Source organism: Camellia sinensis, chromosome 8 (genome assembly GCF_055761805.1).
Source record: "Camellia sinensis isolate YWXY chromosome 8, ASM5576180v1, whole genome shotgun sequence".
NCBI classification, from domain to species: domain Eukaryota; kingdom Viridiplantae; phylum Streptophyta; class Magnoliopsida; order Ericales; family Theaceae; genus Camellia; species Camellia sinensis.
The window spans coordinates 141,049,920-141,076,373 of record NC_138968.1 but is presented as its reverse complement, the minus strand read 5'-3'; the positions used below and the strand labels follow the sequence as shown (position 1 = coordinate 141,076,373).

Here is a 26,454-nt window from a genome sequence, read left to right as displayed (position 1 = left end):
ACTCACATATTTACCAACGTCCTGCAAACAAGCTACAAAACAAAATTAGAAAAATATGCATGATTCCTAATTATGCAAGATGACAAATGTAACACATGTGATATGCAATTACTAGGCTCGATGACTAATATGGCAAATGAAATGATTTGATCGCATGCGGCCTAAGCATGTATTCAAAGAAGTATTAAAACGACAATGCGAATTGGAATGATGCGCCGAGCCTTGGTGCATGCAATACAAGTGGATGCAAACATGAGTATGCTAAATTAAACATGATGTCCCTAATCTAACCATTATAAGCTAGTAAATAAAAGGGAGAAAGACGTGGAGTTGGAAGACATACACATTATTACAAGTTTGCGCCCTTACGCAGGAGGGTCTGAATGAACTAACTAGCTAACTAAACTACTTAACTAATTATTACAAAACTTGAATAAATAAGCTAGTTATCTATGCTACTTAATTATTACAACAAGTAAATAATTAATTATGCTAATCTAATTAATTAAGTAATTATAATAATGAACTAATTTAAATAACTACTTTAAGCTAATTAAATAAGTACAATTCAAAGTTAATTGGCTAAATACAGTAACTAATTAATTACAGAATAACTAATTAAATCAGTTAACTAATTAATTACAACATGAATTAACTAATAAAATAACTAATCTAATTAAATAACTATAACACTTTAATTAGTCACAATTCAACTATGACTAACTAATTAATAATTAAATTAGTTAACTAGTCCCGGAAACACGGGAGGCCCAACGCAAGCTCGTTGGGCACTTGTTGCTGCTTCAACAGTTTCGAACCACAGATACACATTACCAGCACTGTTCTTGTCGGCATAGATATGCTTCACCCGATCATAATTCGAACATCCTTCTTGCACGTCCTCGATAGGCTCTGAGGCCAAAGAAGTTACAAGTGCAGGAAGAGCTGGAGCAAGAACTGCAGATTGCCCATTGATAGGGAAGGTGATGGCTTGTTGATTTGAAGTTGCACCATTAAGCACTGGCACTCCAAGAGACCCCGCAACACTGGTGGCAGTACCACTGCGATCTAGCTTCAGCATAAGCAATGCTCTTGATTGAGCATTTAGAGACAAACCACCCCCATCATCATCAGGGCCGGCCCTTAAAATTCAGGGGTCCTAGGCGAGCTTATAAATTTGGACCCCTTGTACATACGCCGAAAAAAATATATATATATTTGCTAGTGGCCACTCAAGTTTGCTTGAGTAAATTTGGGCCCTTTGTTTGTTTTTTCAATTGGACTAATTTTTTTATTTGTTTTTAATATAGGCCTGCAACATGTTTTTATTTGGGCCTTTTATAGTGGGCTATTTTATTTTGGAGGGCTTCTATTTTAGTGGATTGTTTTGTTTTTGAGGACTTCTAACAATAATTGGACTTTATTTAAAACTTGATAGTATAATGGATCTTCAAAATTTGGGGCCAAATTTTGGGGGCCCTAGGCACAGGCCTTACTCACCTTAGCCAGGGCCGGCCCTGATCATCATCATCAAAGTCAGCTGCTTTGGCTCCTGAATCTTGCACTCCAACATGATCTGCAACTGATGAAACCTTGATAATTCGGCCTGCAATCTCCAATTTTCCATTCAAACTCTGAGCTGCCTTTGCATGTTCCAGTTGAGCCAACTGAATACACCCAAAACCTTTGCAGTGTCCTGTCTCAGGGTCAGTAGGTAGTTGCACAAGCTCTACGGGCCCAAAAGCTTCAAAGATTCTCACCTGCCATAAGCAGTGCACATGCCACTGGCAGGTAAAATTAGTAAGCAGTTTTGTACTGAACAATCCGATGGTAAAGAGGCAATGAATACTTCGACAAATCTTTCTCTCCTTCAAGTGTGGTGTGTGGTGATCAAATCTATCACATGTCCACAGGCTGTCTAAAATTCTTTCAGATCGCTCATTGATTTAGAGAGAGCCAGCGTGACTCCATTCAAACACCACCACTTTCATTCACCTCAACATTCGTAATTGTTTCGTTCTCACCACTATCAGCAGCCACCAATCCCTAACACTTCACCACCTCCACCTCTGATTTTGAGTTCAATGCTGTCTTTGTAAATCCTTCAACCAACACATCACATATTACCTCATTATTCAAGTCATTCCTCACTTCATTAGTTGCATCATTACTTGACCCATTGTTCTCATCATTCCTTGCCTCAACATTCTCATGAACCGTCATGGGAACAGCCTCAGAGCCTAATCAACCTCTGCATCCAAATCTTCATCTGGGTCATCCCTTCTCCTTGCACGCTGAAGACGCAAAGCTGCCCTCACAACAGAATACTCGGCAATCTCTCATCGGGCCTATAAAAGTGCTTTTGATCCTTCAGTGAAAAACGGGTACTGAATGTCATCCTCAGCTTCCTCCTTCGTCACAGAAGCTGCAGCCTGCTCGTGCGCTTTCATCAACCTGTCCAATGCCCTTCAGAATCCAGCTTTGCCATAAGCATCCGCAAACGATCCCTTCTTTCCATTTCTCTTTCTCCAAAAAAGAGTTATGGGTTCACCAAGACGACGGAGACGAGTCCTTACAGCCAAGTCATTTGTAGGCGCTGCGAGGGCAGCAGCACGCCGCTTCATAAGTAATTCTTGCATGGCTTTTTCCTGCCTCTCTCTCACCTGCTTGCTCTGTTCTGAAATCTCGTATTCTGCAGCCAAACCTGCAGTAGTCCGATTGGGGCCTGAATCATCATGGTCAGAGTCAGAGTCACTGGGCCTAACCTCACCATTTTGGGGCTGGGGTGGCTTTAGGATGGGTGGACGGACAGGGAGAGATGCCAATGGACGGGGAATCGAGGGGTTAACTGTGGGTATTGGAGCTATAGGAGGCACAACTGAAGGTGTAATTATTGGAGGAATTATGGGTATTGGAGCAATAGGTTGAACTGGTAGTGCTTGTAGAGAAGATCTCGAGCTTTCTTGCCAATATCAGTGTAAAGACCAGGACCTTTGCCCATGATTTCCTGCAACAATGGAGACCAAAGCGCAGATTTGAGAGAGAGATAGTGCCCGAGAGAGAGACGTTGGTTAGAGCCGCTGCTGTGTGTGTGTGTCGTTCCACCTGGAGAAGCTAGCCGGGGGTGGTCTTGTATCAGTTTTTTTTTTCAGCCATGTTAAGTATCATGAAAATACTTTTATAAAAATAATTATGAAAGATTTGTGATTTTTAGATTACACTTAAAATAAAACACTACATACTAATTAAAATAATCTAAAAGTCACAAATCTTTCATGCCTATGTTTGGCAAGTGGGTTTGCAGGCTTTTTTGGCTATTTTAGCCACAAAAAACAAAATAGGCTATTTTAGTCATAACAAACAAAACATCACATCTAACCCATGATCATTACATTCTTCTCTCACAAAAAAAACTCAAAAAAACCAAAAAGTCAAAAAACCTTTCCCAAACTAAGCTTTTAAACCCAGGCTAAAATAGTCAAAAAATCTAAAAAGCCAAAAAGCCAACCCACTTTCCAAACGAAGGCATGATCATTTTTATAAAAAGTCTTTCATGATCCCTGACATTTCTCTTTTTTTTTTCTTTTTTTCTTTTTTTGCCCCGAAGAGCCTCTCTATCTCTCTCTGTGAACTTGTTTTTTTGGTCACCTTTTCTCTCTCCCCCAGAAAAATGCTCTTAACCGAGCCTCCTCCTTGCTCTAACCTTTTTTTTTTTTTCCTCTCAAATATGCTCTTTGCCAAAAAAAAGACCTGGCCGTCACCCCATTACACAAAACCAATTTTTTTTATTCCTTTTTTTGTTCTCTCAGTGCATAGTCCACCAACTCTGTCTCCCTCTCTCTCTCTCTAACATAATAATTCTCCACCCACACACACACCTCCCCCCAAAAAAAATCTTTTCCCCCCCCTCAAAAAAAGCGTCCGGATCCTCTAGAGTAACTCTCTAGAGTGATCTCCTAAAGTGGATGATCGGACGGCTCAAAATACTCCTCACCAAAACGACGTCGTTTTGGTGAGGAATTTCAGAAAGAAAAAAAAAAAAAAAAAAAAAAAAAAAAAAAAAAACAGATTTAGGGATTTGAAAACAACGATTACTCTATGGAAATGCAGATCTGAAATTAGAGAGAGAGAGAGAGAAAAGCTGAGAGTTTCCGACTCGCCACCGTCGCCGCTGCCACTCGCCACCGTTGCCGCTGTCGCTGCCACACCGCTGGGTCACCATCCTCCAACAGATTGAAAGAAAAAACCACAGGTTCGTTCATCCTCTAACCTTCAAATATTAGGGCTTTGATTCCAAAAATTAGGGAAAAAATCAAAAAATATGATCATACGGTTTGATTTGAGACTTTTTACATGATTTATTTCAAATCTATGCTTAGAGGAACCGAACTGTATATATATATATATGCATCTGTGTGTAGATAACAGTGAGTATGTAACAAAAATTTATGAATATATATTTATATATATATATATATATATTTATCAAAGAAATTTATGAATATATTTATATATTTATATATATATGCATCTGTGTGTAGATAACAGTGAGTATGTAACAAAAATTTATGAATATATATTTATTTATATATATATATATATATATTTATGAAAGAAATTTATGAATATATTTATATATTTATATATATATGTATATATATATATGCATCTGTGTGTAGATAACAGTATGTAACCCTCTATTTGTATAATTTAATCTGTGTGTAATTTAAATTTAGTATTTCTCTGGTTGATCATAAAATGGGCATTCTCAGTTTGGAAGACAGAGGAATGTAAGAGAAATGTAATTGAGTTTATTTTTTTTTTTAAACCAAACCCAAGTCATACCAACCAGCCCTGCTTGCACACTGTTTTTGAATTGTCAGTTTCCTTCCAAGATTTTAACTCTCTGAGCTACCTCTTCCATAAGAAAAAAACCTCCCTTGTATCCTGTACTATCCATTCTTCATTAGGTTCTTCTCAATAAGATTAGTTTCATACACAACTTTTGCTTAGCCCACTGAAGAAACATCCTGCACTGTCATCTACTCTGGTAACTTCAGATACTCATTCAAGAATCACACTAGGGACATTTCTCCTATGCTTGTGTTTTACATGAAATGCATGTTTGATCGCACTATAGCAATATTGTTGCTTAGTCAGGTAAGTTGTATGAAGATTGGCTGAGTGCTTCCCTTAGTTCTTATGGGTGTGTTCAAATACCATTAAATTTGCTGCAAAACAGTAATGCACATTTTCAACAAGTACTAATATAGTTGCTCTCACAATTTCCCATTTGTTTTCAATTTTATTGCTGCTTAAATTTCCCAAGGATTTTGAGTCCATAAACTGTTGGAAGGGCATTCTTTCTTGTAAATGCTTATTGCTTTATGTACAAATAATTGAAGAAGTTTTTTATTCTTTTTTCTTTTTTCTTTTTTCAATTTTCTTTTCCATTCCCCCCCCCCCCTCTACAAACCCAATATCCTAAGTATTGTTCCACACCTAAACATAAAATGAAATTAAAGATGAAAACAAGTAAAGGTAATGGACAGATTAAACATTGCAAAAGCCTATTGCTTGCTACACTAACAAAGGTAGATTGATAGTTACAAAATTACACTTAGGAAGAATAATTGTCAGAAGCACAAATCCTGAAGAGAACGTCATCTTCTACTAATTGGTAGTTCAATCTGTTGGTATTTTTTATGCAGATAAACAAATGGCTTCATCTTCCACTAATAATACGAACTTAAGATTAAAGCCAAGGTTTTGTAATTGTGGAAGAACAGCTTCCGTGCGTATTGTACAAACCAATGCAAATGGAAATAAAGGACGTGTCTATTTTGTTTGCCCAAGAAAATATGTAAGTACCTGTTATATAAATGAATCTGTAACTTTTTACAAATTTCATTTGTCCTTTATTGATTAACTGATTCTTCTCCATTGTAGGCTACGAACGACCACTGCAATTACTTCAGGTGGTTCACAGACGACGACGACGATGACGACGACGACGACATTACCGCATCAACTTCAACCAATGCTGGACCTCGGACAGATTCAACAACAGAAGAAATTAATGATCTGAGGAGAAGGGTTGGTGAGCATGATAGAAGGCTTCAAAAGATGGAGAAGATGTTCAAGGCAATGACTTATGTCATTGTATTTTGTGTATTTTTGTACTTTATCATGTAAATGACTCAGTTGTTAGGTTTTCGAAGATGCTATGAATGTAATCTACTTTTGTACTTGTTATGTAATATTTTTTTTGTACTTTTGTACTTGTTATGTAATCTACTTTTGTACTTGTTATAACCGGTTTGTTTGAGATGAAATGTGTTGAATGAACAGTTTGTGAAATCTATTGAGTTATGTTGGTTGCTTAACAGTGTGTATTATATGTGATGGTTTGAAAAAAACAGGTACATTGATTAACAGTGTGTTGAATGAACAGGTACTTAACAGTGTATTTTTTTGGACAATGGTTGAACATGTTGAATGGTTGAACATGTTGAATTGCAAGTGTATATGAAAACTCTTCAAACAGGATTGAAAGTGTATATGAAGTTAGAATGGTTCACTCTGCTTCTGGTTTGTGATTGAAACAGGATTCAAGCAGGTTTGTGATTGAAACAGGATTCAAACAGGTTTGTGATTGAAAACTCTTCAAATAGGATTCAAACAGGTTTGTGATTGAAAACTCTTCAAACAGGATTCACTCTGGCTCATTAGCAAAAAAGGATAGGTTACTGTAATGTATGCATTCAATTTTCACTCTCTTAAGCTTTGTCATGTTTCAATATTGTGCAAGATTACCAATTTTGATTCCTTGAATTTACTTCAAATAAACTGCTGGTTAACTTAAACAGATTGAGTCAAGGAGATGGTAGGAAGAAATGACAGTATATTAGGAGCTAGCCATAGTTGTATAAAAAGAACAATGATATGTTTATGTCAAATAGAGTTGAAATAATGCGGGTTGTAGCTAGGTGGAAGGGAGGGCCAATATCCAAATTGCCTACTCAAAGAAGTTATGAAGTTGGAACAAAGCTTAAGGGTGCCAATAGCTAACATTTGGACTTCCTACCAGTTTCCAAAAGCTGTTGGAGAACCCATCCTTGGGATAAACTTTACGACTTAAGTTTCTAACATGCACACTTCCTAACAATTACCGGCACTAAAGCTCTTGGAGAACCAGTTGCATAATACAACTTTATACATGAACTTGAGCCTGTCTTCTGAAACTGTTTGAATCTCTTACCCGTTTAATTGTCCATAGTTTAGATTTATGATACTTGTGGAGCATAAGTTACATCATCACCATGTCAGCTCCTTTTGGATACACAAGGGCCACATGTCAATCTCATGAGGTAGCACACGTGCTAATTTTACATCTCCATGTGCTCCCCTATGGGTTTGATCTACTCTAGGCGAGAATAATGCGTACAGATGATGAATATGCACCTAATTGAGCCCCCAAGGCATGCATTGCAAGTGTTCTAATGGTTCTAGGAACTGTTTCTTCAGACCTCACAATCCTAATTAGCTCATTTGTATACTCTGGCTCATTAGCAAAAAAGGATACTAGTTCATCATGAGCATCACTAGACTGCACGAGCACAATGAATACAAGAAGACAAACCCGACTGTACAACCTGCATACTCTAGGAGAACGAAAGGCATGAGCATATCTGATTCTGGTTAGCAAGGAGAACCTGTGCTCAGGAGGTACATTGTAGTCCTCAACACACTGCTTCAAAAGCAACAGATCATGCTGCTGTTGTTGTGAACCTATGCTGCTGTTGTGCCCTTACACCAGCAGCTGCAGCTGATGCATGCTGCCATAGGGCATATCATTTTTCACCCAACCACACCCAACATACTGCACCCAAGGAATGCTGCCATAGAATGCCACTAAAACAAAAACCAACAACAGGTCAGTGTGCTATTCCACACTTACACATTATCTTGTGCCCAAGACAGGTACTTCACAATTTGCATGAGGCAACAGTAAGCAGAGTGAATTCATTATTCCACATTTCCTAGAATGCTGCCACCAGGAACAACCTGACACCAGTGGCTGTTGAATCCATGTTGTTTGTATGCTTCATATATATGCATAACTAAGATATATGCATAACAAAAATGAAGCTGGTACTGTGTTTGTTTGCTTCAATGACACTAGATTCAATAAGATTCTGTTAAATGACAGCTGAAAGCTATACTTCGCTTACAATTTTCAGATAGAACCTTTATGTAATAAATAGTTGCTAATGAGAAATATATCAACAGATTACATATGCTGCTGCTCAACACAGGTTCTCTGTCCATCCAGAAGCTAATATCTATGTTTATCAATTTATCACATGCTAAAAGCCAAAAATTCCGAAAACAAAATAACGCTAAGATGTTCGCTTATGATCGACATCCCCATGCCCACGACCACAGCCACAACCACGACCACGACCATATAGTACCTACAAAAAACAAGATATTAATATTACATCAAAGGAACCATAAATTAAAATGGAACTTTAAATGAATTAATGACAAAATCAATGAGGAAAGGTGAAAACTAAATTACTTCACTACATGCGGGACTATTTGAAGCTTGCGAGTGATAACTACTTGCATTGTTAAGCAATGCTTGATAGGTTCCATGGACGGAATACATCGATGGCATTGAAAAATGCATATTGTGATGAAGAAAACTTGGCTGCAACAATAACAAACACATATCAATCTAAAATGATAATAGTCAGCTACAAATCCATACTAAAACTTTTTATTAAACTAACTTACATCATAGGCGGGATACATAAATTGAGACGGAGAAGCTCTAACTTGAGGAACACTCAGCGAGAATGGAGGAAGTTGAGGAACACTTGAAAATAAAGGAGCCGACTGAGGAATTAAGGGAGGTGCTTCAGGAGCACTTGCCGAAAATAAGGGAGGAGTTTGAGGAGTAACAGACATGGAAGTTTGAGAAGCATTATGTGAACTTGTTTTATTTTTCTTTGCCAACGCAAGCTCCAAACCACCTTTTGTCTGCCTTCGTCCCTTGCTAGTGCACTCTTTTCTCTTGAGTCCTTTTGCTTGGACTACATTTTTATCCGCTACACCATCCACTTCAAAGCTTTCGGGGCATGTGTTGGGGGGGCTTTCTTGTTGAATAGTATCTGAACAAGGCATATTGAATTTTGCGCTTAACATGGTTTCAATGTCTGCAATTAATTCATCCGCTTTCTCGACCGTCAAATTATATGTTTCCTCACTTTCAGAAGCTCTACACGCTACTGATCTGAATATTGCCATCAATGACCTATAACGTGAAGTTTGATGCAATCTTGCATCAACCTGAATATCATGCCCACACCTATCTTTCACATTCTCAGATCTTGCTTTTTTAGTCCATCTCTTCAGAATATATTGTGAAGGAATCTCTTTCAAATTGAGTCTTTCTCTAAGGATCTTCAAACAATGACTACACAAAATGCCCTTCATTTCAAACTTCCTACAATTGCAAGTGACCGAATCATCACACTCCTGCCTCACCTTCCTCACCTTTATACCATCACTATCAAGAACCGTATAAACGGTACTCTCACCATCATTTTCAATTTCTTCAATGTTGACTTCAAGGGACTTGACATACTCATCCTGAAATTCTTCAAAAATTTTATTTGTGTAAACAGCTGCAGCTTGCTCCATAATCTTCACTTTAATATTCACCCTGGGCAACTTTTGACATAGAGCATATTCAGCTTGTAACTCTTTGTACCTTTTCTCAAACAGAACTCGATCAAAATGCATCAAAAATTGCATTAAGTTATGATCAGACTGAATGAAATCCTTCAAGAAAGCATTAAAGGATTCACTAAGTTGGGTGCTACTCATGCCCGCACCCCATGCATTTCTAACATATGGCCAACCCCATTTTTCCTTGACCCCAAATGTTAACTTCAACCAATGATTATCTGTTACTTCATACTTGTCAAGCATTTCCTCCCATTTTAACAGAAACTCTTCCTCATCCTCAATGTCGTACATAAACGTGTATAAAACACTCTTCATCCCCTTATCCTTCATCGCCTTATCCTTGAAGATAGAATTTGCATGCCTTAATGCATTTTGCATCAAATGCCAAGTGCAAAGGCGGTGGGTTGTGTTAGGCATGACAATAGGTATGGCCTTAGCCATTGCAGCATCCTGATCCGTAAAAATTGTTTTTGGAGCCTTACTTGACATTGCCTCCAAGAATCTTCTAAAAAGCCATACGAAAGAATCGGCAGTCTCATCATACATCAAAGCTGCACCAAATACCACAGTTTCCCTATGATGGTTTAATCCAACAAAAGACGCAAATGGTCTATGTGCACTATTTAACTTGTAAGTAGTGTCGAAAGTGACAACATCACCAAATTGCCCATAATCCATGATCATCTAAGCATCGGCCCAAAATATGTTCGTAATCTGCTCCTCGTTATCTAATTGGACCGAGTAAAAAAAAGATGGATTCTCCAATGATTTGTCACGAAAATATTGCAAAATGCTACCTGCCTCCCCATATGCTAAACTGTTTTGCCTCTTCGTTCTCAAATAATTTTTTTGGCCAAGTTTTGTAAACCCAAGCGACTCCCTTCCACCAACTTCATTACCCATGAGCTCAAATGCAGCATTAAGACGGATTCCAGATTTTTCAGCTAAATCTATTTCGGTTGCCTGTGATGCAGATATCTTCCTTTGGGATGGTAACATATGCGTACATTCTGCTGGTACGAAGATATGATTATGTTGTTCAACAAAATCACTAACAAAAAATTTCTAAATATTCCTATCCCACTTAATGACAAGTCGGGCTTGACAACCAGTCCTCACTTCCTGCCTAGGATTTTTTGTTAATGGATCTCGCTTGTCGACAACCCGAAATCCTTCCTTATTACAAACAAATTGCCTTGAAGTGATTTGCCCATCTTTGCTCTTGTTTACATAACCCCTTCTAATACTAAAGCCCAACCTTCCTCCATAAGTATTATAGAAATCATATGCTTCTTGTTCTGTATCAAATGTCATGTGAACTCTAGGCTTCCAATCACACTCACCCCCGTCATTCTCATGATTGTTAGGTTCCATATCAATGTGCCAAGTCACTTAAAAATAAAAAAAGTGCTCAATATTAGCATAAAAACTGTATACAAACTGAATAAGATAATTAACGAATAACAAACGTACCACCTGAATATATATAAACAAACAAGGAACAATTCTACTACTTAATAATTTTTACACTCTTATGATCAATAATTACTAGACCATATCAGGCCAAATAAGAAATGAAGCAGATAAATTCACTAGTAAAGCATCAGCTACCTTTCCATATTTCTAACTGGTCATTTTCTATAATCTGAAATCCCATGTTTGCTAACTAAGAGTTCAAAGGAAAATAAGTGCAACAAAACTAAAAAGACTGATCATATGCTTAGTTAAACCAACAACATAGATAGGAATCCAAAAAAATTAAACCAACAACGAACCCAAAAACATTACAAAATGAAAATCAATTTTTGAAACAACTATACCTGAAACAGAAAAACAAGATGCAACTTGCTTGAAGAAAAATAACTGATTCCAAATTCTCTGAAACTGATTCCAAATTCTCTGAAACTGCAATAGCAGAGAACATCAAATCATCAGCTAAATTGCAAAATCGAACTTGATTTTATTCTGATTTTTTCAAATACCTTTTTATACTTGGGTCTTCAGATTGCGAGCGGATTGATAATCAAACCCAGAAACTGAGCATCTCCAATGCACTAGGCATATAATACTTGTTAGTTAAAATGCCTAGTGTGATTCACTTTTTTCAATTCCAATGCACTAGGCATATGATTAGGCATTTTGGCTCAATTCATATTCACTAGCTACATGTAGCTAGCCTTCAACGCTAGGCAAAATGTATTCAATCATTAAGATCATTTCCCTCCATCTTTGTTGTTGACGTGTCATTCTATAAAATTAATAGTATTTGGATAAATAGCTAAAATAAAGAGTATGGTTGGAGTAAAAACATAAAACAGTTGATAGGCAAAATAAAATATATATACTTTATAGAAATATTTAGATAGGTAAAATGCCTACTACCGTTGGAGATGCTCTAAAAACTGCTTCAACATCTCCTGGAAATGTACCTGTCCAACAAAAATTGAGTTAATTACGAGGATTGATAATCAAAAGATGGTAAAAAAAATAAGAATTTGTCCCGATTACAGAGCTCTGAACAAGCCTTTTCTCTGTAATATGGAAATGAAACAAACAAATCTTCACCAAGAAGTAGAGAAATCAAAGCCAAATCCAGTTCAAATCCTTCTCGAAATACCTTCGAACCTATTTAAATGTATCTGTAGAGCAAAATCGAACACAAACACAAGTCATTTTTATATAAATAATCACAGAAAAAGCAATACAAATCAAACAATTATCCCTCAATTACGGACCTCATCTTCAAACCAATCGTCGCAAGCAAACCACTTCAAATGTATCTGTAAACCAAAAAAAAAAACAGTATATTCAGAGAACCAAACAAAAAAAAGATAGAAAATCGAAGTCAGACAACAATTTACAAACCTCAATCGCGAGCTCCAGATCTTCTAACAGAAGAGTGAGTTCAACATTTTAGTTACTAAATCTCATCGAATTTCCATGAAAATCTCTCTATTTTCTGTAATTTTCCGAGAAACTGGAAAGAAAATTGAGAGACAAAAACAGAGAGATAAAAGGAGGTTTGCTTCTTCCTGCTGGAATGATATTCCGACGGGATGCACGGCAGGGGCGACCTGTAATTTTCCGACGGGATGCACGGCGGGGGCGACCTGTTCTATAACTTTTCTTCTCTCTCTCCTTCTTTCGCAGGTCTGCTTCTTCCCGCTGGAATGATATTCTTCAGCCTGGGGGGAATTTTGAAATCGGCAAAAAAAGTTTTTTTTTTTTTTTTTTTTGAAAGTCCTCACCAAAACGACGTCGTTTTGGTGAGGAGTATTCTGAACCGTCTGATCATCCACTTTAGGAGATCACTCTAGAGAGTTACTCTAGAGGATCCGCTCGCCCAAAAAAACTCATTTTCCACCCACCGAGCACCCTTTAACCGAATACACTTTAACACTCACACCACACACACTCATTATAATTTCTCTATCATTTATTCCAACGCCCCCACACGTTATCATTATACCAAACCTATCCTGACCAAATATCCTATATATTATATTATATAAACATATATATATATAAAAATTGAATTGGATCCAACCACCGACATCTTTTTTTGTTTTATTATTTTTTATTTTTTTATTATTTTGTTATTTATAAAATATCTAAAATAGATTATTTATACTAATTTATATAAAAAAACACCTAACAATATGTACACACACATGAAATTATACAAAAATATATAAAACTATAAAATACTACAAATTAATAAAATATTAGTGATATAAAATAATTTGGCTACACTACAAGAAAAGTGGGTATATGAGACGGAACTATTTGCGACGGCAGAAAGTGACTTTTTGCGACGGCAGAAAATGCCGTCTCAAAAAATTAGAGTATTTACGACGGTACCATTTGCCGTCTCAAAAAAGTCTAGCATTTGCGACGGTATTTTTTGCCGTCGCAAATACTCTGCTTTTTTTAGACGGCAAATTGTGCCGTCGCAAATGCTCTGCTTTTTTGAGACGGCAAATGGTGCCGTCGCAAATACTCTGCTTTTTTGAGACGGCATTTTCTGCCGTCGCAAAAAGTGACTTTCGTGTTTTTTTTTAATTTTTAGTGAATATTTTTAAAATTTTAAATATTTTTTTTAGATGCACCTTACTTAGATGTATCTAAAAAAAGTATGAAAAAATATTTTTAAAAATTAATAAATACATAAAAATACAAAAAAAAATGTATTGAATTATTATATTTTTGGTATTTAGTGAATTTTAAAAGATTTTTTTTATAATTTTTTTTAATTTTTAGGTGTATTTATGTTAGGTGTGTTTAAAAATTAAAAAAAAATACTTAAAATATTAAAAAAATTTAGTAAAAACAATATAACACGGCAAACAAGAAAGTATAATTTTCTCAAAAGAGTTTTTGAAAAACTCTAACCTAGCATAGTGATTGTGGTTTTAAGACAGCTTCATATATATACTGTCACAAAATGGTTTGAATAAATTCTAGTACTTTTTTCTGTCGCAAAAAAAATTTAAAAAAATAATGTCTTCTTACTCTTTCGATATAACATTTCTCTTTTCATTCATTTTTTCATCTTCATGTCTCTCTGTCTCTATCTCTCTCTCTTATCTTTATCTCCTTATCTCTTTCACTCATCACTCTTCTTTCTCTGTCTATCTGTTTCTCTTTCTCATTTTCTCTCTGTGTCTCTCGCCTATCTCTGTTCTCTCTATCTCTCTCATCTGTTTTCTCTCTCTGTCTCTCTCGCTCATCTCTCTTCTCTCTATCTCTCTCATTTCTTTTCTCTCTCTCTTTTATCTTTCTATCTCTCTCTATCTCTCTCGCCAATTTCTCTTCTCTCTCTGTCTCTCTCTTTTCTGTGTCTCTCTCTCACTCATCTCTTTTCGCTCTATTTCTCTCTCTTTTTGTCTATCTCTCGCTCATCTCTTGTTTCTCTCTCTTTTTCTATCTTTCACTTTATCTCTATCTCTATCTCTATCTCTCTCTCTCTCTCTTTCTCTCTCTATCTCATTTTCTGTCTATCTCTCTCTCCTTGTCTCTCTCTCACTCATCACTCTTCTCTCTCTCTCTGCTTGTCTATTTGTCTATTTCTCCCTATAGACACCCCATTTTTGACCGTCCTCAAGACTTGGGCGTCACCGTTTGAACACTCGGTGATCATCCTTGTTTGTGTTCGTCTTGAGTTCCCGGAGGTCTCGGCTACGCGCCTTACCTCAGGATCTCTCAACTCGACTGTTTTGTGTTTGGTTTTGCACCAAACACTTGTGTTTTGCCTTGAAGGGGGCTAGGAATGGCTTATTGGCCATCCCCACACATCACCGGCCATGGCTTGGGGCCACCGGCCATTGTTTTGTTGCCACCAGCCAAATGTTTAGCCGGCCGGCACTTTTTGTGGCCGGCCGATCATCTATTTTGGTCAAATTGGATTTTTTGCTGGTCGACCACTGTTCACCTGCTTTTGCAGATATTTTTGTGCCAGCTGTAATAGCTGACACCCACCTTTGCTCCCCTCCATACACGTGTATAGAGGGATCTCAACCTTGTTAGCTTGCCTTGGAAGCTTTACAAGGTTGAATCTTCTATAAGAGGAGGCCTCTTCTCCCTCTTTTAGGGTAGACAAAAGATTCCAGAGAGACCTCTGGTATTAGGGTTAGGGTTTGTATCCATTCTATCTCTATATCTCTCTCTTTCTTTGCCTTGTGTGTGTTTTAGTCTTACTATTGCACACAAACACCTAGTCTTACACTTTTTCTTGGTTGCTGAGGGGCCAGAGGTCTGTTTTTGGTGTTCTTGGGTGGTTTTGAGCTCAAAGAAGCAGCTGGTCCACCATTTGTGAAGAGGGTCTTCAAGGGTAACATTCTTGCTTTTTTTACCCCATTTTTGCATAGCTTTTTCGACTACCTTGCAACTGTTTTTTAGACTTGGTGTATAACATATAAAAGTCTTGTTTTTGTCTACTCTGAATATTTGTTTAAGAGTGTTTTGAGCTTTGAGGTTGTTTGACCCCTCTTAAGCCTTGTTAGGCTCCATTTTTGTGCATTTTTGGTGAGCTCCGGGACCATTGTGCTTGGGCCTCCTCACCACTGCCTTGAGGTCCTAAGAAGGAGAGGGCCACCCCCTCTCCTTGTTGTCCTTGAAAAGGAACATTTTTGCCTCATGTGTGAGCACCTAGTTTAGGTTCATGTTGATCATGCCTTAACTGATTTTTGTGCTTATATTGCCATGATATAGCATTGTGTTAAGTTGGTGTAGACACACCTTGCACGCTTTGCATACATGTCTTGTAATGCCATGTTTTAGCCTTAATATGCTTTAGGTTTTTGACCCTTATTCTAGCATGTTTTTGGCCAAGCTTTGTGAAATTTTTGTGCTTGTTTCAGCATGCTAAAGTTCTATTTTTGGTTGTTTTGGTCGACCATGACATGCATTGCATAGCCTTTTTGCATTCTTAGCTTGTGAGCCTTAAGTGCATGAACCATGAGCATGCATTACTTGCATCATTTCAGTGGTTTGGAACCACTTACCACGTTATTTCAGTCCTTGTGGCATGCCTATATGCTTGCATTTGATATCCCTTTAATGTGTTAAAAGGTTGTTGTCTTATGCTCCTTGTTTGGGCCCTTGTGCATGCTTCCATACTTAAGCCATTTAGATGCCATTTAGGTGGGTTTTGAGGCTCATTTTAGCATGTCACGTCTCTGTTTTCAATCACTTAATTCATGCCATGTGTGGTTGCACTAAGTGTAGTTCAATGCTTCTTTGGTGAGCCTTAGGCTATAGATCATTTGTTGTATGCTATGCTTGTCTTGTTTGCTTGTTTTGGCACCATCATTAACATGATTTTCAGAGCTTACATTCCATGCCATATGCCCATGTTGTTCCTCTTTTAAGTGTGCTTAAAAGTTGTCTCTATGTGCCTAAGTGTTGGACCTTGCATGCATGCCTATTTGTATGTGTTTTGGCTTCCATTCTTAAGCATGATGGCCACTGTTTTAGGCTTGTTTGAGGGCTGCCTAAATTAGTTTAAGTCCATCCTTCATGTGTTATAGCATGCTTGCCTTGTGCATTGTTGCATACTTGGCCTATTACATGTTATTGCTTGCTTGAAATCATGATGCATTTGGCATGTATTTCATTGGTTAAGTTGCTTTGCATTGTTCCTATGCTTAGTCCACCTTACATGTTGTTACATGTTTGCCACTAGCATAGTTGTCACATGCCTTGCATGCTCATTTTGCATCTTTAGCCTCCATATCTAGGTTGCATTCCATTTGCATGCATGCTTCACCTCTTGAGTTGAGTATGATAGAGGTAGAGCCCCTTTGTTTGATTATTTGCATTGCATTCCATATCAAAACGCATACTTGGTTTCTTGGGCCATCACGCATTGAAATGCGCGATTGGTGGTTCGAGGGTCGAGGGCCATGCTCCCTGGAGTTCATTGCATGATAGGGAGTGTGTCCATGCATACATTTGCTTGAAAATTCCATGCCATACACTACTTGCCCTCTGCTGCTGTCAACTGCAGGTTTCAGCAGGAAGATTTGGCCGGCCGACAGTGTTAAGTGCCGACCGACCAAGAATGTTTGGCCGAGAGAACAATATTTAGCCGATGAGAGTATTCCCATGGCCGGTAGCATATTCTTTTGGCCGGTGGTGTTCCACAGCACTCAAAGAAGCAACCCTGGGACTTGTACAGTTTTCAGAGGAGGATAACAGTCAAAGCAGAGGCAACTTGTGCATGGCAGTGGCTTTCCGAGCGGAGTCGAACACGCATTGCATTGGGCCCACCTCCCGAGGCTGTTTACTGCTTTCTTAGATTAGTTAATTTGCTTAACTAGTTTAATTAGTTTAATTGGTCTGTAACATTTTAATTAGCTTGTAGGTTAATTAATTGTATTATTCTTTCGGTCCCTTTGAGTGAGGGCGTATTTGTAATAAGTTTGGGTGCGTGTGTGCATGTCTTCCAACCCCCACTTCTTTCTCTTTTCTACTTACCTACTTTCAATGGTTAGTATTAGGTCACATTTCAATTAGCATCCTTATGCTATGCATGTGTGCATCCATTCATTTGTATTGTATGCACCGGGCTCGGCGCATCATACTAATTGCATAGTACCTCAAATCTAACTTGAATACATGTTGTCTGTGCATTTAACATGCCATCCATAGATTAGCAGAGCCTATTCTAGTGACATTCTGTATATGATGCATTAGCCATTTTAACATGAACTAGGATCATGCATGATTACTAACTAGTTCCTTGTTTTGGCTCGGAATACTAGGTACGCTTTTATGCTTTAGCATCTTGCATGAGTGTGAGTGTTTGCCATGACAGTATGCTTACCATAAGGCTACGTGCTTACGTGTTATAACTGCCTGAATGCCTGTGGGTGAAGGTTGGGTTACTTAAATTGGAACAATGCATTGGATGCGAATTTTAAGCCCACTTGAGAGTGGCAAAACCATATTTTCTAAGCCCACTCGAGGGTGGCAAAATCCATGTCTTAGCCTACTCACGGGTAGCACCATCAAATCATTCTCAAATAAACAAACATGAAATGTTTTGTTCCAATTTAGGCGACTTAGTCTATACTTGTTTGCTGTGCGCATAACATAGTAATTCTAGGTTAATAACCGGAATAAGAACACATAATGCTTTCAAAACAAGATATCATGGTTAGTAGAGGCCGATCTTCGGATCGGGCGAGAGGAGGTGCTCATAGCTGACCTTCCCCAATCATACCCAAGTTCCCGAGCCAAGGCAACTTTGGTGATGACGGACATGTGGCCTTCGGCACCGAGTCAGGGTTTCCTAAATTTCCCAAAATAAAATATTTAGGTGGCGATTCTGTATCCGGCAAAGCAGTCCATGTTTGGCACTTCTTTTCTAAAAATCTGTTTTTCTCAAAACAATTTTCCGGATTTGGACTCTTTGGTTCAGATTAAGAACCGCGACAAATTTGAGAGTCCTGAACTGTAGTGAACCCAATATGAACAGAACGAGACTCATCCTCCCGGGGCGTTCGGAGATGTCTACACTCCCTCACTATGTTCGCCTTGCTCACTCTCTTACTCCAATCTTCTCTATTCATCGAGCTCCTTCTCGATTTATCGATCCACTATAAACGACGTCGTCTTACTCTTTTGAACATTTCTCTTTTCACCCATTTTTTCATCTTCCTATCTCTCTGTCTCTGTCTCTGTCTCTCTTCTCTTTCCCTCTCTTACTCATCACTCTTCTCTGTCTGTCTGTCTCTCCCTTTCTCTATGTGTCTCTGTCTCTCTCTGTCTTTCTCTCACTCATCACTCTTCTCTGTCTGTCCGTGTCTCTCTTTCTCTCTGTGTCTCTGTCTCTCTTCTCTTTCTCTCTCTCACTCATCACTCTTCTCTTTCTGTCTATCTCTCTCTCTCTCTCTCTTTTTCTCTGTGTCTCTCGTCCATCTCTCTTCTCTCTATCTCTTTTATCTATCTTCTCTCTCTATCTCTCTTCTCTCTCTCTTCTTTTTTTCTCTCTCGCTTTCTCACTCATCTCTTTCTATCTCTCTCTCGTTTATCTATTTTCGCTCTTTTTTTTTCTCTTTCTCTCTGTGTCTCTCTCTGTCTATATCTTTTCACCCATTTTTTCATCTTTTTCTCTCTTTTTTCTTTCTCTCTCTCATTTATCACTTTTCTCTCTCTGACTGTCTATTTGTCTCTCTCTCTCTCTCTGTCTCTCATTCATCTATCTCTTCTCTCATCTATTCTCTCTCTCTCTCTCTCTCTCTCTCTCTCTCTCTCTCTCTATGTGTGCCTCTCACTCATCTCTCTCTCTCACCACTCATCTCCTCTACCACCTTCACCACTATTGCAAACGTCATTTCACTACCACTACTACTACCACGGTCGCCATTTCACCTCTATGACTACCATTACTACTACCATCGCCACCACTCCACTACCACCACTACCACTATTGCCACTACTACTACTACAGTTACCTCTCTTTCACCCCTGCTACTCCATCTACTCTACTACTACCACAACTTCACCACTAATCTCCTTCGCCATCACCACCACCACCACCACCATCATCTCTTATCCACCACCTTTACCACTACTGTCGGTTCCTCTTCTCTACCACAAAATATTACCTTTCTTCTCTCTCTCACTCATCACTCTTCTCTGTCTGTCAGTCTTTGTCTCTCTCTCGCTCATCACTTTGTCTCTGTCTGTTTGTCTCTCTCTCTTTCTCTCTCTCTATCTCTCTTCTCTATCTGTCTCTCACTCATCTCTCTCTCACCACCCATCTTCTCTACCACATTCACCACTACTGCAAATGCCATTCCATTATTACCATTACTACTACTGCAAATGCCACATTGACCACAAAAAATTAACTTTATTTTAATGGAAAATATTATCACTACTTCTACCAAATAAAATAATAATAATAATTTTTATTCATTAAAATAAATATGAAACAAATAATAATAATTTTTATCTCTCGCTCATCTCTTGTTTCTCTCTCTTTTTCTGCCTCTCTCTCTATCTCTCTCTCTTTGTCTGTTTGTTTCTCTCTCTCTCTCCGTCTCTCTCTCTCTCACTCATCACTCTTAATAGAAAATATTTTTCATTAAAATATTATATTTACTTCTACCAAATAAAAAATAATAATAATAATTTTTCATTCATTAAATATTCATTTATGATGAAAATTATTATTATTATTATTATTTTTCCCAATCCCGCCCGCTCGGTTCCCCCGTTTTTTTCCATTCCCGGGCCCCTCAAAATCCCCAATCTCTTAGAACCAAAATCCCTAATTTCTACCAAATATCTCTCTCTCTCTCACTCTCTCGTTTCGTTGTTCTTCATATCTGCACTGATCACTCTCTGACTCTCTCGTTGTTCATCTCATCGCACCAATCATCGCACTGTCGATCTACTCACAGGTAAACTCTCTCTCTCAATCTCTGTCTTTCTCTCTCTCTCTCGCCCCGATCGTTGTTTTTTTTTGTTTTATATATATATATATCAAATATCTCTCTGATCTGATCTGTCTCCCTCGCTCTCTCATCTCATCAATCTCACTCTCTGGTTTTGCATCTTTGTGTTCCCTTCGCCTAGGGTTTTTGTTCAATTGGATTCTCTCATCTGCAAGTACGATCGTTTCCTAGGTTTTCCAACAGTATATCAGCGTTCGCGAATTAGGTTTATATTAAGTTCTTACAATTTGTATTTTTTGTTTATTGAAAGACTCTTCGCTCTTTGGATTTGTATCCGATAAACTATTTGCTAGATTTTTTTTTTTTTTTATTTTTAAAATTTTTTTATGTGTTGTAACCTTGTTTGTCTGAAACTGTTGTCTTCTCACAGTTTTCTTTCTGTCTCTCTCAAGAATTCTTGTTTTGTTTAATGTGTTGTAACCAATTTTTTTGTGTTGTTTTGTTTTTTTTCTTTTGGTTTGTTGGTAGCCTGGATTTTTTTTTTTTTTTTTTGTATGGGTTATTGTTTACTGTGATGTAAATTTTGCCATTACCAATGAATAAATGTCAATACAAACTACAAAGGAAGAGAGCATTGTTTGCAATTTCAGAGGAGTTAATTGTGAGAGTGTTGTGCCCCTCTGACATGATTGGTCGCGTTATTGGCAAGGGAGGGGGTTCAATCAAAAGTATGAGACAGGCCAGTGGTGCTCGTATTGAGGTTGATGATAAGGCTGATCGTGATGAATGTATCATCTCCATCACCTCAACAGAGGTGTAGCTTTCTTTCTGCTTCCTTTTTATTTATATTCTGAGTTCTTTGTCAAGTGCTCAAAAGGTAGCAGGAGGACAGGGAGAAACTGCTTTGCCTCTTGATTTCCTCACTTTTTTTTAACTTTGATTGGGGAATTGTGACCCAGATCAAGTTACTACACACACACACACACACACACACACACACACATATATATATATATATATATATGTACATTTGGATCATCTCTACGTGCTATCATGGGTTTGTAAAATACCTTTACAATAAAACATGTGTTTACAAATATTTAACACTTGATGGTTGTGTCATGACTTCTTTAACTTGCTGAGGCACGACTTGTGTTTCTTGCAACTCTAGAGTGTTTGATGCAAAACAGCATTATTTTTTTGAAGAATTGTTTTTTACTTCATTTATTGTGCCCCATTTATTTTTATTTTGATGACTGTATGTAATGGCATCTAAATACCATCATTTGTCTGTATCCATTTATTTAATGTTGGATCATGTTTTGAGTTGTTGGGTTGGGAAACCTGCTGTTGAGGGTATTCTTCATTCCATGTGTCTTGATATTTTTGCACCACTTTTTTTGGCAGTCCATGGATGACATGAAATCTATAGCAGTTCAAGCGATTTTATTGTTGCAAGGGAAGATAAATGACGAAGATGATGACACTGTAACTATCCGGCTTCTTGTTTATTGGTTGTATAATTGGAAAAAGTGGTTCAATCATAAATGAGATGGCTTAGGCATGCTTTCTTCAGGCAGCCTTTATGGATATGAATCTTTATCAGTATGTCAATGTTGTGGCATTTAATTTCTTTGTTATTTCCTTGGGGTTATGGTCATTTGATATTTTTAGATCTTGTTATTCATTTTTTTTTTTCCAGTTACAAGTTTTCTTTGGTACATTTATGGCAATGTGCTTGCTTATTTTTCTATATTTTTTTAATTTTGTTACTTAGGCATTGTTTCCTAAAACTGAAAATTAACTACTGAAAACTTTAAAAGTTGAATTTTTTAATTTGAAAAATTGTTTGGTATCTACTGAAATTTATGTGCTAAATAAATTTATTGTCTGCTCTTTTTCCTGCATTAGTGTTTATGTCGGTATTTTATTGTTTAATTTTTTCACTGTTTTATCCACTTAATTAATTTTTTAACTCCACCCCTGTTCTTGTGGTTCTTATTTGAGTGGTTGTTTCTCTTTTGATAGATGGGAGACAATGGCTATGGATCTTTGTCTTCATACTCGTCAAAGATGTATGGAGGGTTAGTATTATTATGGCCATGAGTTTTTTACTATATTGAAAGACTCTTCAATAACCCTCATTTTGGGCGAAATTAAAGATGGCTGCAGAAAAGAAGGTAAGAATGCTTGTGGTGGTCATACTTTATGAACATAATAAATATACTCACAGCACAGTATTTAAATTTAATGTGTGATCACTGTGTGCATGGAAATTATAAATAGCAATCTTTTTTTTTTTTTTGCTATGAAGTTAACTCTCCTTGACAACCACATTTCATTATACTTTTAGTGTGGAACATAAGCATTCTATATGAAATTTGCATTCTTATCTCAGGAGAACTAGCATATAATTTTTCGATGATACTATTATTGCTTCAATTTTCTGGTTAGAGTTTCCATTTCATATTTTTCATCTCTTTGGAGCTATGTTTACTCAAAAAATCGTAATAGCATATTTAATATTCATAATGAATATCAAATAAGACAATCAACCAACATAGCTAAATTATAATGATTGTTTTCGATGTATGGGTTGATTATTCGTAATGAGAGTGAATAGATACTGCCCATATAGATATAGCATCTATACGAAACACCCTTTTAGTTGGGTCTTTTTTTTATTTAATTTATCTACATGCCAGGTTATTCTATTTGATATCATGTTAGGTAGTCAGAAAACATTTTCACAAATTGATCCTGTTTAAGGAGGGGAATTTGAGATGGAGGACTGTTGAGACAACTATAAAAGTAGAAATGAAACCATTTTGAGTGGGTGGGTTTAACATAATGAAAGAATGCTTGATTTGGGATGATTTGCTCATCTGCATTCAAGACCAATAAATTTGATGGTGGGGATGTGGTAGAACTAAGGTGTAACATGAATAAGAAGACAACCGAAAAGGGCATGGGTTGAGAAGTGATAGTGCATTTTGGTCTTTGATTTAGCGGAACATGTCGTCTTGGAAAAAGTAGAAGCATTAAATGGCACAATGACATATCATCTTGCAAATTGTGCTACACTTTGTTTCACATTAATCCCAAACCTAAGTTCAGATCATGCTTGGGCCTGCTCATGGCCTAGCCCTAAGTTAGTTGCCATTTTAGCTTCTGCTATTATTAATATGAGGTTTGTAAAAGTTTTATCTTATTAAGCTAACAAGGGATAGAGATCTGACAGAAGGGATTTTTGGGAATTCATTCATGCAAGCTCATATTCCCCAAAGTTTACTTATAGTGGATGTGAGGTTATTTGATATTGGGCTGGCATTAGCCAGGTGTCCAAATAAAATAATAAAACCTGAGGCTGGGCATGCTCTTGTCAGAAAATAGCAAAAGAAAATATTAACGCAAAATGGGCATAACAACTAACTTTTGGTGCACATGTTACAGGTGGGTGCAGCAAAGGCAGAACAATTTTGCAAGGCTTTTCGAAGCATTCACAAGAAACTTGTATGCATATTCTACTATCGAAGAATCATAAAATTTGTCCTCCATTAAACGCTAATATTTTACTTTCCTGATTGGACTTTTTTTATTTGTTATTATTTATCTATATAAAATAATGACTCATGTAGGTGTGTGAAGAAATGAGTTTTGATGCTGCCAGGAGTTTTTTGAGCTCACCTAAAAGTTATGGAGAATAGTTTCTTGCCTCCTGAATTTTCTTGTTATTCTGTTTCTGGTGGATGTTTTACTTGGAGAGAGAGAGAGAGAGAGAGAGAGAGAGAGATTGTAGTTCAAATTGAAGCAGTTCATGCTGCAAATTTGATTTTGATTTATGTTATTTAAATTTGTGAACAACATTATGTATGTATTATGCGACATTATGTAGTGGTATAATTTTTATTGTTATGAATTTTTATTTATGTATTGTTATGAATGGAACAACATTATGAATTTTCATCATGTGTCAACTTTTGTTTATGTATGTATTTATATTATTATGTAATTATCGATTTTTTTTTTAGTTATTTTTCATTTAATACAGGTTATTTTCATATTTTTAATAATTTTAATACAGGGTTTTTTTTTTTAATTTTTTTTGAGACGGCAGAACACCCCGTCTCAAAAAGAAAATTGAACCAGGCTTTTTGCGACGGTACCTATACTGTCGCAAAAGGTACGGAATTGAATTGAAAAATAAGGCCTTTAGCGACGGTATCATTGCCGTCGACAATAGTCATTAGCGACGGCTCAGGTTGCTGTCTCAAATACACTTTTAGCGATGGTAATTTTGTCGTCGCAAAAAACTCAGATTTTCATCCATTGTTGGCGACAGAAGTTTGCCGTCGCAAAAACAAAGGCGACGGCAAACCCTTTTGCAACCCCTTTTGTTGCGACCCCCACTTGCCGTCGCAAAAAGCTTTTGAGACGGCGTTTGGGGTATTTACGACGGCGTTTTGCCGTCGCAAAAAACAATTTTTTTTGTAGTGCTAAAATGGGTAAGATTTGGGATTAAAGTTTCAATCTGATTTTTCTACTGAGAAATTCATAAAATGGCATATTCTAATTTTCATCATCGGGTGGTCAAAAGAAAGTGCCCAAGTCTTAGGGCCGATCAAAATGGAGTGTCTACAGACCCGATTTTTGAAAACTGTTAAATTTTCTAGAAAAGAAAAAAAATATTTTGAATAGGTCTAAAATAATTTGGCCAAAATGAGTGTAGGGTTAGAATTAAAGCTTAAATCTGACTTTTCTGCTAAGAAATTCGTAAAATAGTACATTCCAATTTTCATCATCGGGTTTTGAAAGAAAGTGCCCAAGTCTTAAGGCTAGTCAAAATGAGGTGTTTATAGTTGCCCTTTTTAACAAAGCTCGAAATCATTTCATGATGTGATTGAATGTCAAAACCCGAAGACGACCCTTTTGACAAGGCCATAAAACTTGGGCAAACAAACAAGATACAAATGCGGTTGATTGAACCCGAAGGTTGCCTACATATCCCCTTACAAGGTATCAAACCAGCGTAATTCAGGGACAGAATGCAAATGATATGCAATTGAAATAAAATTTTGAAAGCTGGACTTACACGATTTACAAAACCGTTTGAATTTTGAAAATTCACTATCTATAATGCAATGCAACAAGTAATATGAAGCATAACAAAGGATACATTCCAAGCACATTCATATAAGAGAATGAGATGTACCCAAGGAATAGTTTCAACCTATAATCCCAAAACAAGGGAGGCATTAACCGATGGATAGTCTTAACTAACAATCCAAGAAAATGGAGGTATCAATCAGTAGAGGTTAGGACTGCCAACCCAAGAAAGGGATAGTTTTTATCATCCTGAAAAGGGGCCAGTACAAAACCGATTGGTTTAATCTTACAACCCAAACGAAAGAGGCTAGCATAAACTGACGAAAATTGGTTGTAATCAAATGTGGATGCGAATAGAGTGCAGCCAAGTGATGCGACAATGATAGTTGTAACTATGCAAATGATATGCTAATGCAATTGAAATTGAATTTTTTTTCTTGTTTTTCTTTTCTTAACCTACGCAATGCAATATGACAAGTGGTAACGCAAGTCTCATGCAAATGAAACAAACAAATGGATACAATCCAAACACACTCACACGAGAGGTAAGAAGAGGAATACACTCCAACCATGCTAAAATCATGAGAGTAACAAACTCCAACCATACTGGAATCGTGAAAGAAGGAAGAACATTATAAGAATTTGAATTTTTAGACAACTAATTAATTTTTTAATAATAAAA

The 26,454-nt window shown here is 37.1% G+C and overlaps 4 protein-coding genes and 1 long non-coding RNA gene across 8 annotated transcripts; 2 read left to right on the top strand and 3 right to left on the bottom strand.

The window, feature by feature from the left end:
• Nucleotides 1–739: 739 nt before the first annotated feature.
• LOC145798132 (uncharacterized) lies at nucleotides 740–2,223 on the bottom strand. The gene is made up of 3 exons (XM_082885612.1): nucleotides 2,054–2,223; nucleotides 1,531–1,896; nucleotides 740–1,133 (listed from the first exon to the last, which is right to left on the bottom strand). The coding sequence occupies exons 1-3, from the start codon at nucleotides 2,221–2,223 to the stop codon at nucleotides 740–742; spliced, it is 930 nt and encodes a 309-aa protein (XP_082741738.1).
• Nucleotides 2,224–4,057: 1,834 nt separating this feature from the next.
• Nucleotides 4,058–6,262, top strand: LOC145796693 (uncharacterized). The gene is made up of 3 exons (XR_014337183.1): nucleotides 4,058–4,252; nucleotides 5,712–5,863; nucleotides 5,950–6,262. It is a non-coding gene; the product is annotated as an uncharacterized LOC145796693 (long non-coding RNA).
• Nucleotides 6,263–8,402: 2,140 nt separating this feature from the next.
• LOC145798131 (protein FAR1-RELATED SEQUENCE 5-like) lies at nucleotides 8,403–10,437 on the bottom strand. The gene is made up of 3 exons (XM_082885611.1): nucleotides 8,803–10,437; nucleotides 8,585–8,716; nucleotides 8,403–8,477 (listed from the first exon to the last, which is right to left on the bottom strand). The coding sequence occupies exons 1-3, from the start codon at nucleotides 10,435–10,437 to the stop codon at nucleotides 8,403–8,405; spliced, it is 1,842 nt and encodes a 613-aa protein (XP_082741737.1).
• A 6-nt stretch (nucleotides 10,438–10,443) lies between these two features.
• On the bottom strand, nucleotides 10,444–10,758 carry LOC145798130 (protein FAR1-RELATED SEQUENCE 5-like). Its single transcript, XM_082885610.1, has one exon. The coding sequence runs from the start codon at nucleotides 10,756–10,758 to the stop codon at nucleotides 10,444–10,446; it is 315 nt and encodes a 104-aa protein (XP_082741736.1).
• A 10,008-nt stretch (nucleotides 10,759–20,766) lies between these two features.
• LOC114270835 (KH domain-containing protein At4g18375-like) lies at nucleotides 20,767–24,635 on the top strand. Of its 4 annotated transcripts, XM_082883589.1 has the most exons (5): nucleotides 20,770–21,480; nucleotides 22,074–22,154; nucleotides 22,695–22,846; nucleotides 24,120–24,179; nucleotides 24,305–24,635. In XM_082883589.1, the coding sequence occupies exons 1-3, from the start codon at nucleotides 21,262–21,264 to the stop codon at nucleotides 22,770–22,772; spliced, it is 378 nt and encodes a 125-aa protein (XP_082739715.1). In that variant the 5' UTR covers nucleotides 20,770–21,261; the 3' UTR covers nucleotides 22,773–22,846; nucleotides 24,120–24,179; nucleotides 24,305–24,635. The 4 variants fall into 4 exon arrangements, 2 of the variants coding, with proteins under 2 accessions (XP_082739717.1, XP_082739715.1); XM_082883591.1 differs by lacking the exon at nucleotides 24,120–24,179 and having other exon boundaries at nucleotides 20,767–21,480; XR_014338336.1 differs by lacking the exon at nucleotides 22,074–22,154 and having other exon boundaries at nucleotides 20,797–21,480.
• Nucleotides 24,636–26,454: the final 1,819 nt, after the last annotated feature.

What these genes read in the sequence shown, in the direction of transcription:
- LOC145798132 (XM_082885612.1), bottom strand. Translation starts at nt 2,223, where the DNA reads ATGACGGTTCATGAGAATGTTGAGGCAAGGAATGATGAGAACAATGGG. An exon ending in TCAGAGGTGGAGGTGGTGAA is followed by an intron (nt 1,897 to 2,053) that starts GTGTTAGGGATT and finishes GACATGTGATAG; the next exon opens with ATTTGATCACCACACACCAC. An exon ending in GCCAAAGCAGCTGACTTTGA is followed by an intron (nt 1,134 to 1,530) that starts TGATGATGATCA and finishes AAGGGCCGGCCC; the next exon opens with TGATGATGATGGGGGTGGTT.
- LOC145798131 (XM_082885611.1), bottom strand. Translation starts at nt 10,437, where the DNA reads ATGGATTATGGGCAATTTGGTGATGTTGTCACTTTCGACACTACTTAC. An exon ending in TTATGTATCCCGCCTATGAT is followed by an intron (nt 8,717 to 8,802) that starts GTAAGTTAGTTT and finishes TTATTGTTGCAG; the next exon opens with CCAAGTTTTCTTCATCACAA. An exon ending in ATAGTCCCGCATGTAGTGAA is followed by an intron (nt 8,478 to 8,584) that starts GTAATTTAGTTT and finishes TGTTTTTTGTAG; the next exon opens with GTACTATATGGTCGTGGTCG.
- LOC145798130 (XM_082885610.1), bottom strand. Translation starts at nt 10,758, where the DNA reads ATGTTACCATCCCAAAGGAAGATATCTGCATCACAGGCAACCGAAATA.
- LOC114270835 (XM_082883591.1), top strand. Translation starts at nt 21,262, where the DNA reads ATGAATAAATGTCAATACAAACTACAAAGGAAGAGAGCATTGTTTGCA. An exon ending in TCTCCATCACCTCAACAGAG is followed by an intron (nt 21,481 to 22,073) that starts GTGTAGCTTTCT and finishes TTTTTTTGGCAG; the next exon opens with TCCATGGATGACATGAAATC. An exon ending in ATGACGAAGATGATGACACT is followed by an intron (nt 22,155 to 22,694) that starts GTAACTATCCGG and finishes CTCTTTTGATAG; the next exon opens with ATGGGAGACAATGGCTATGG.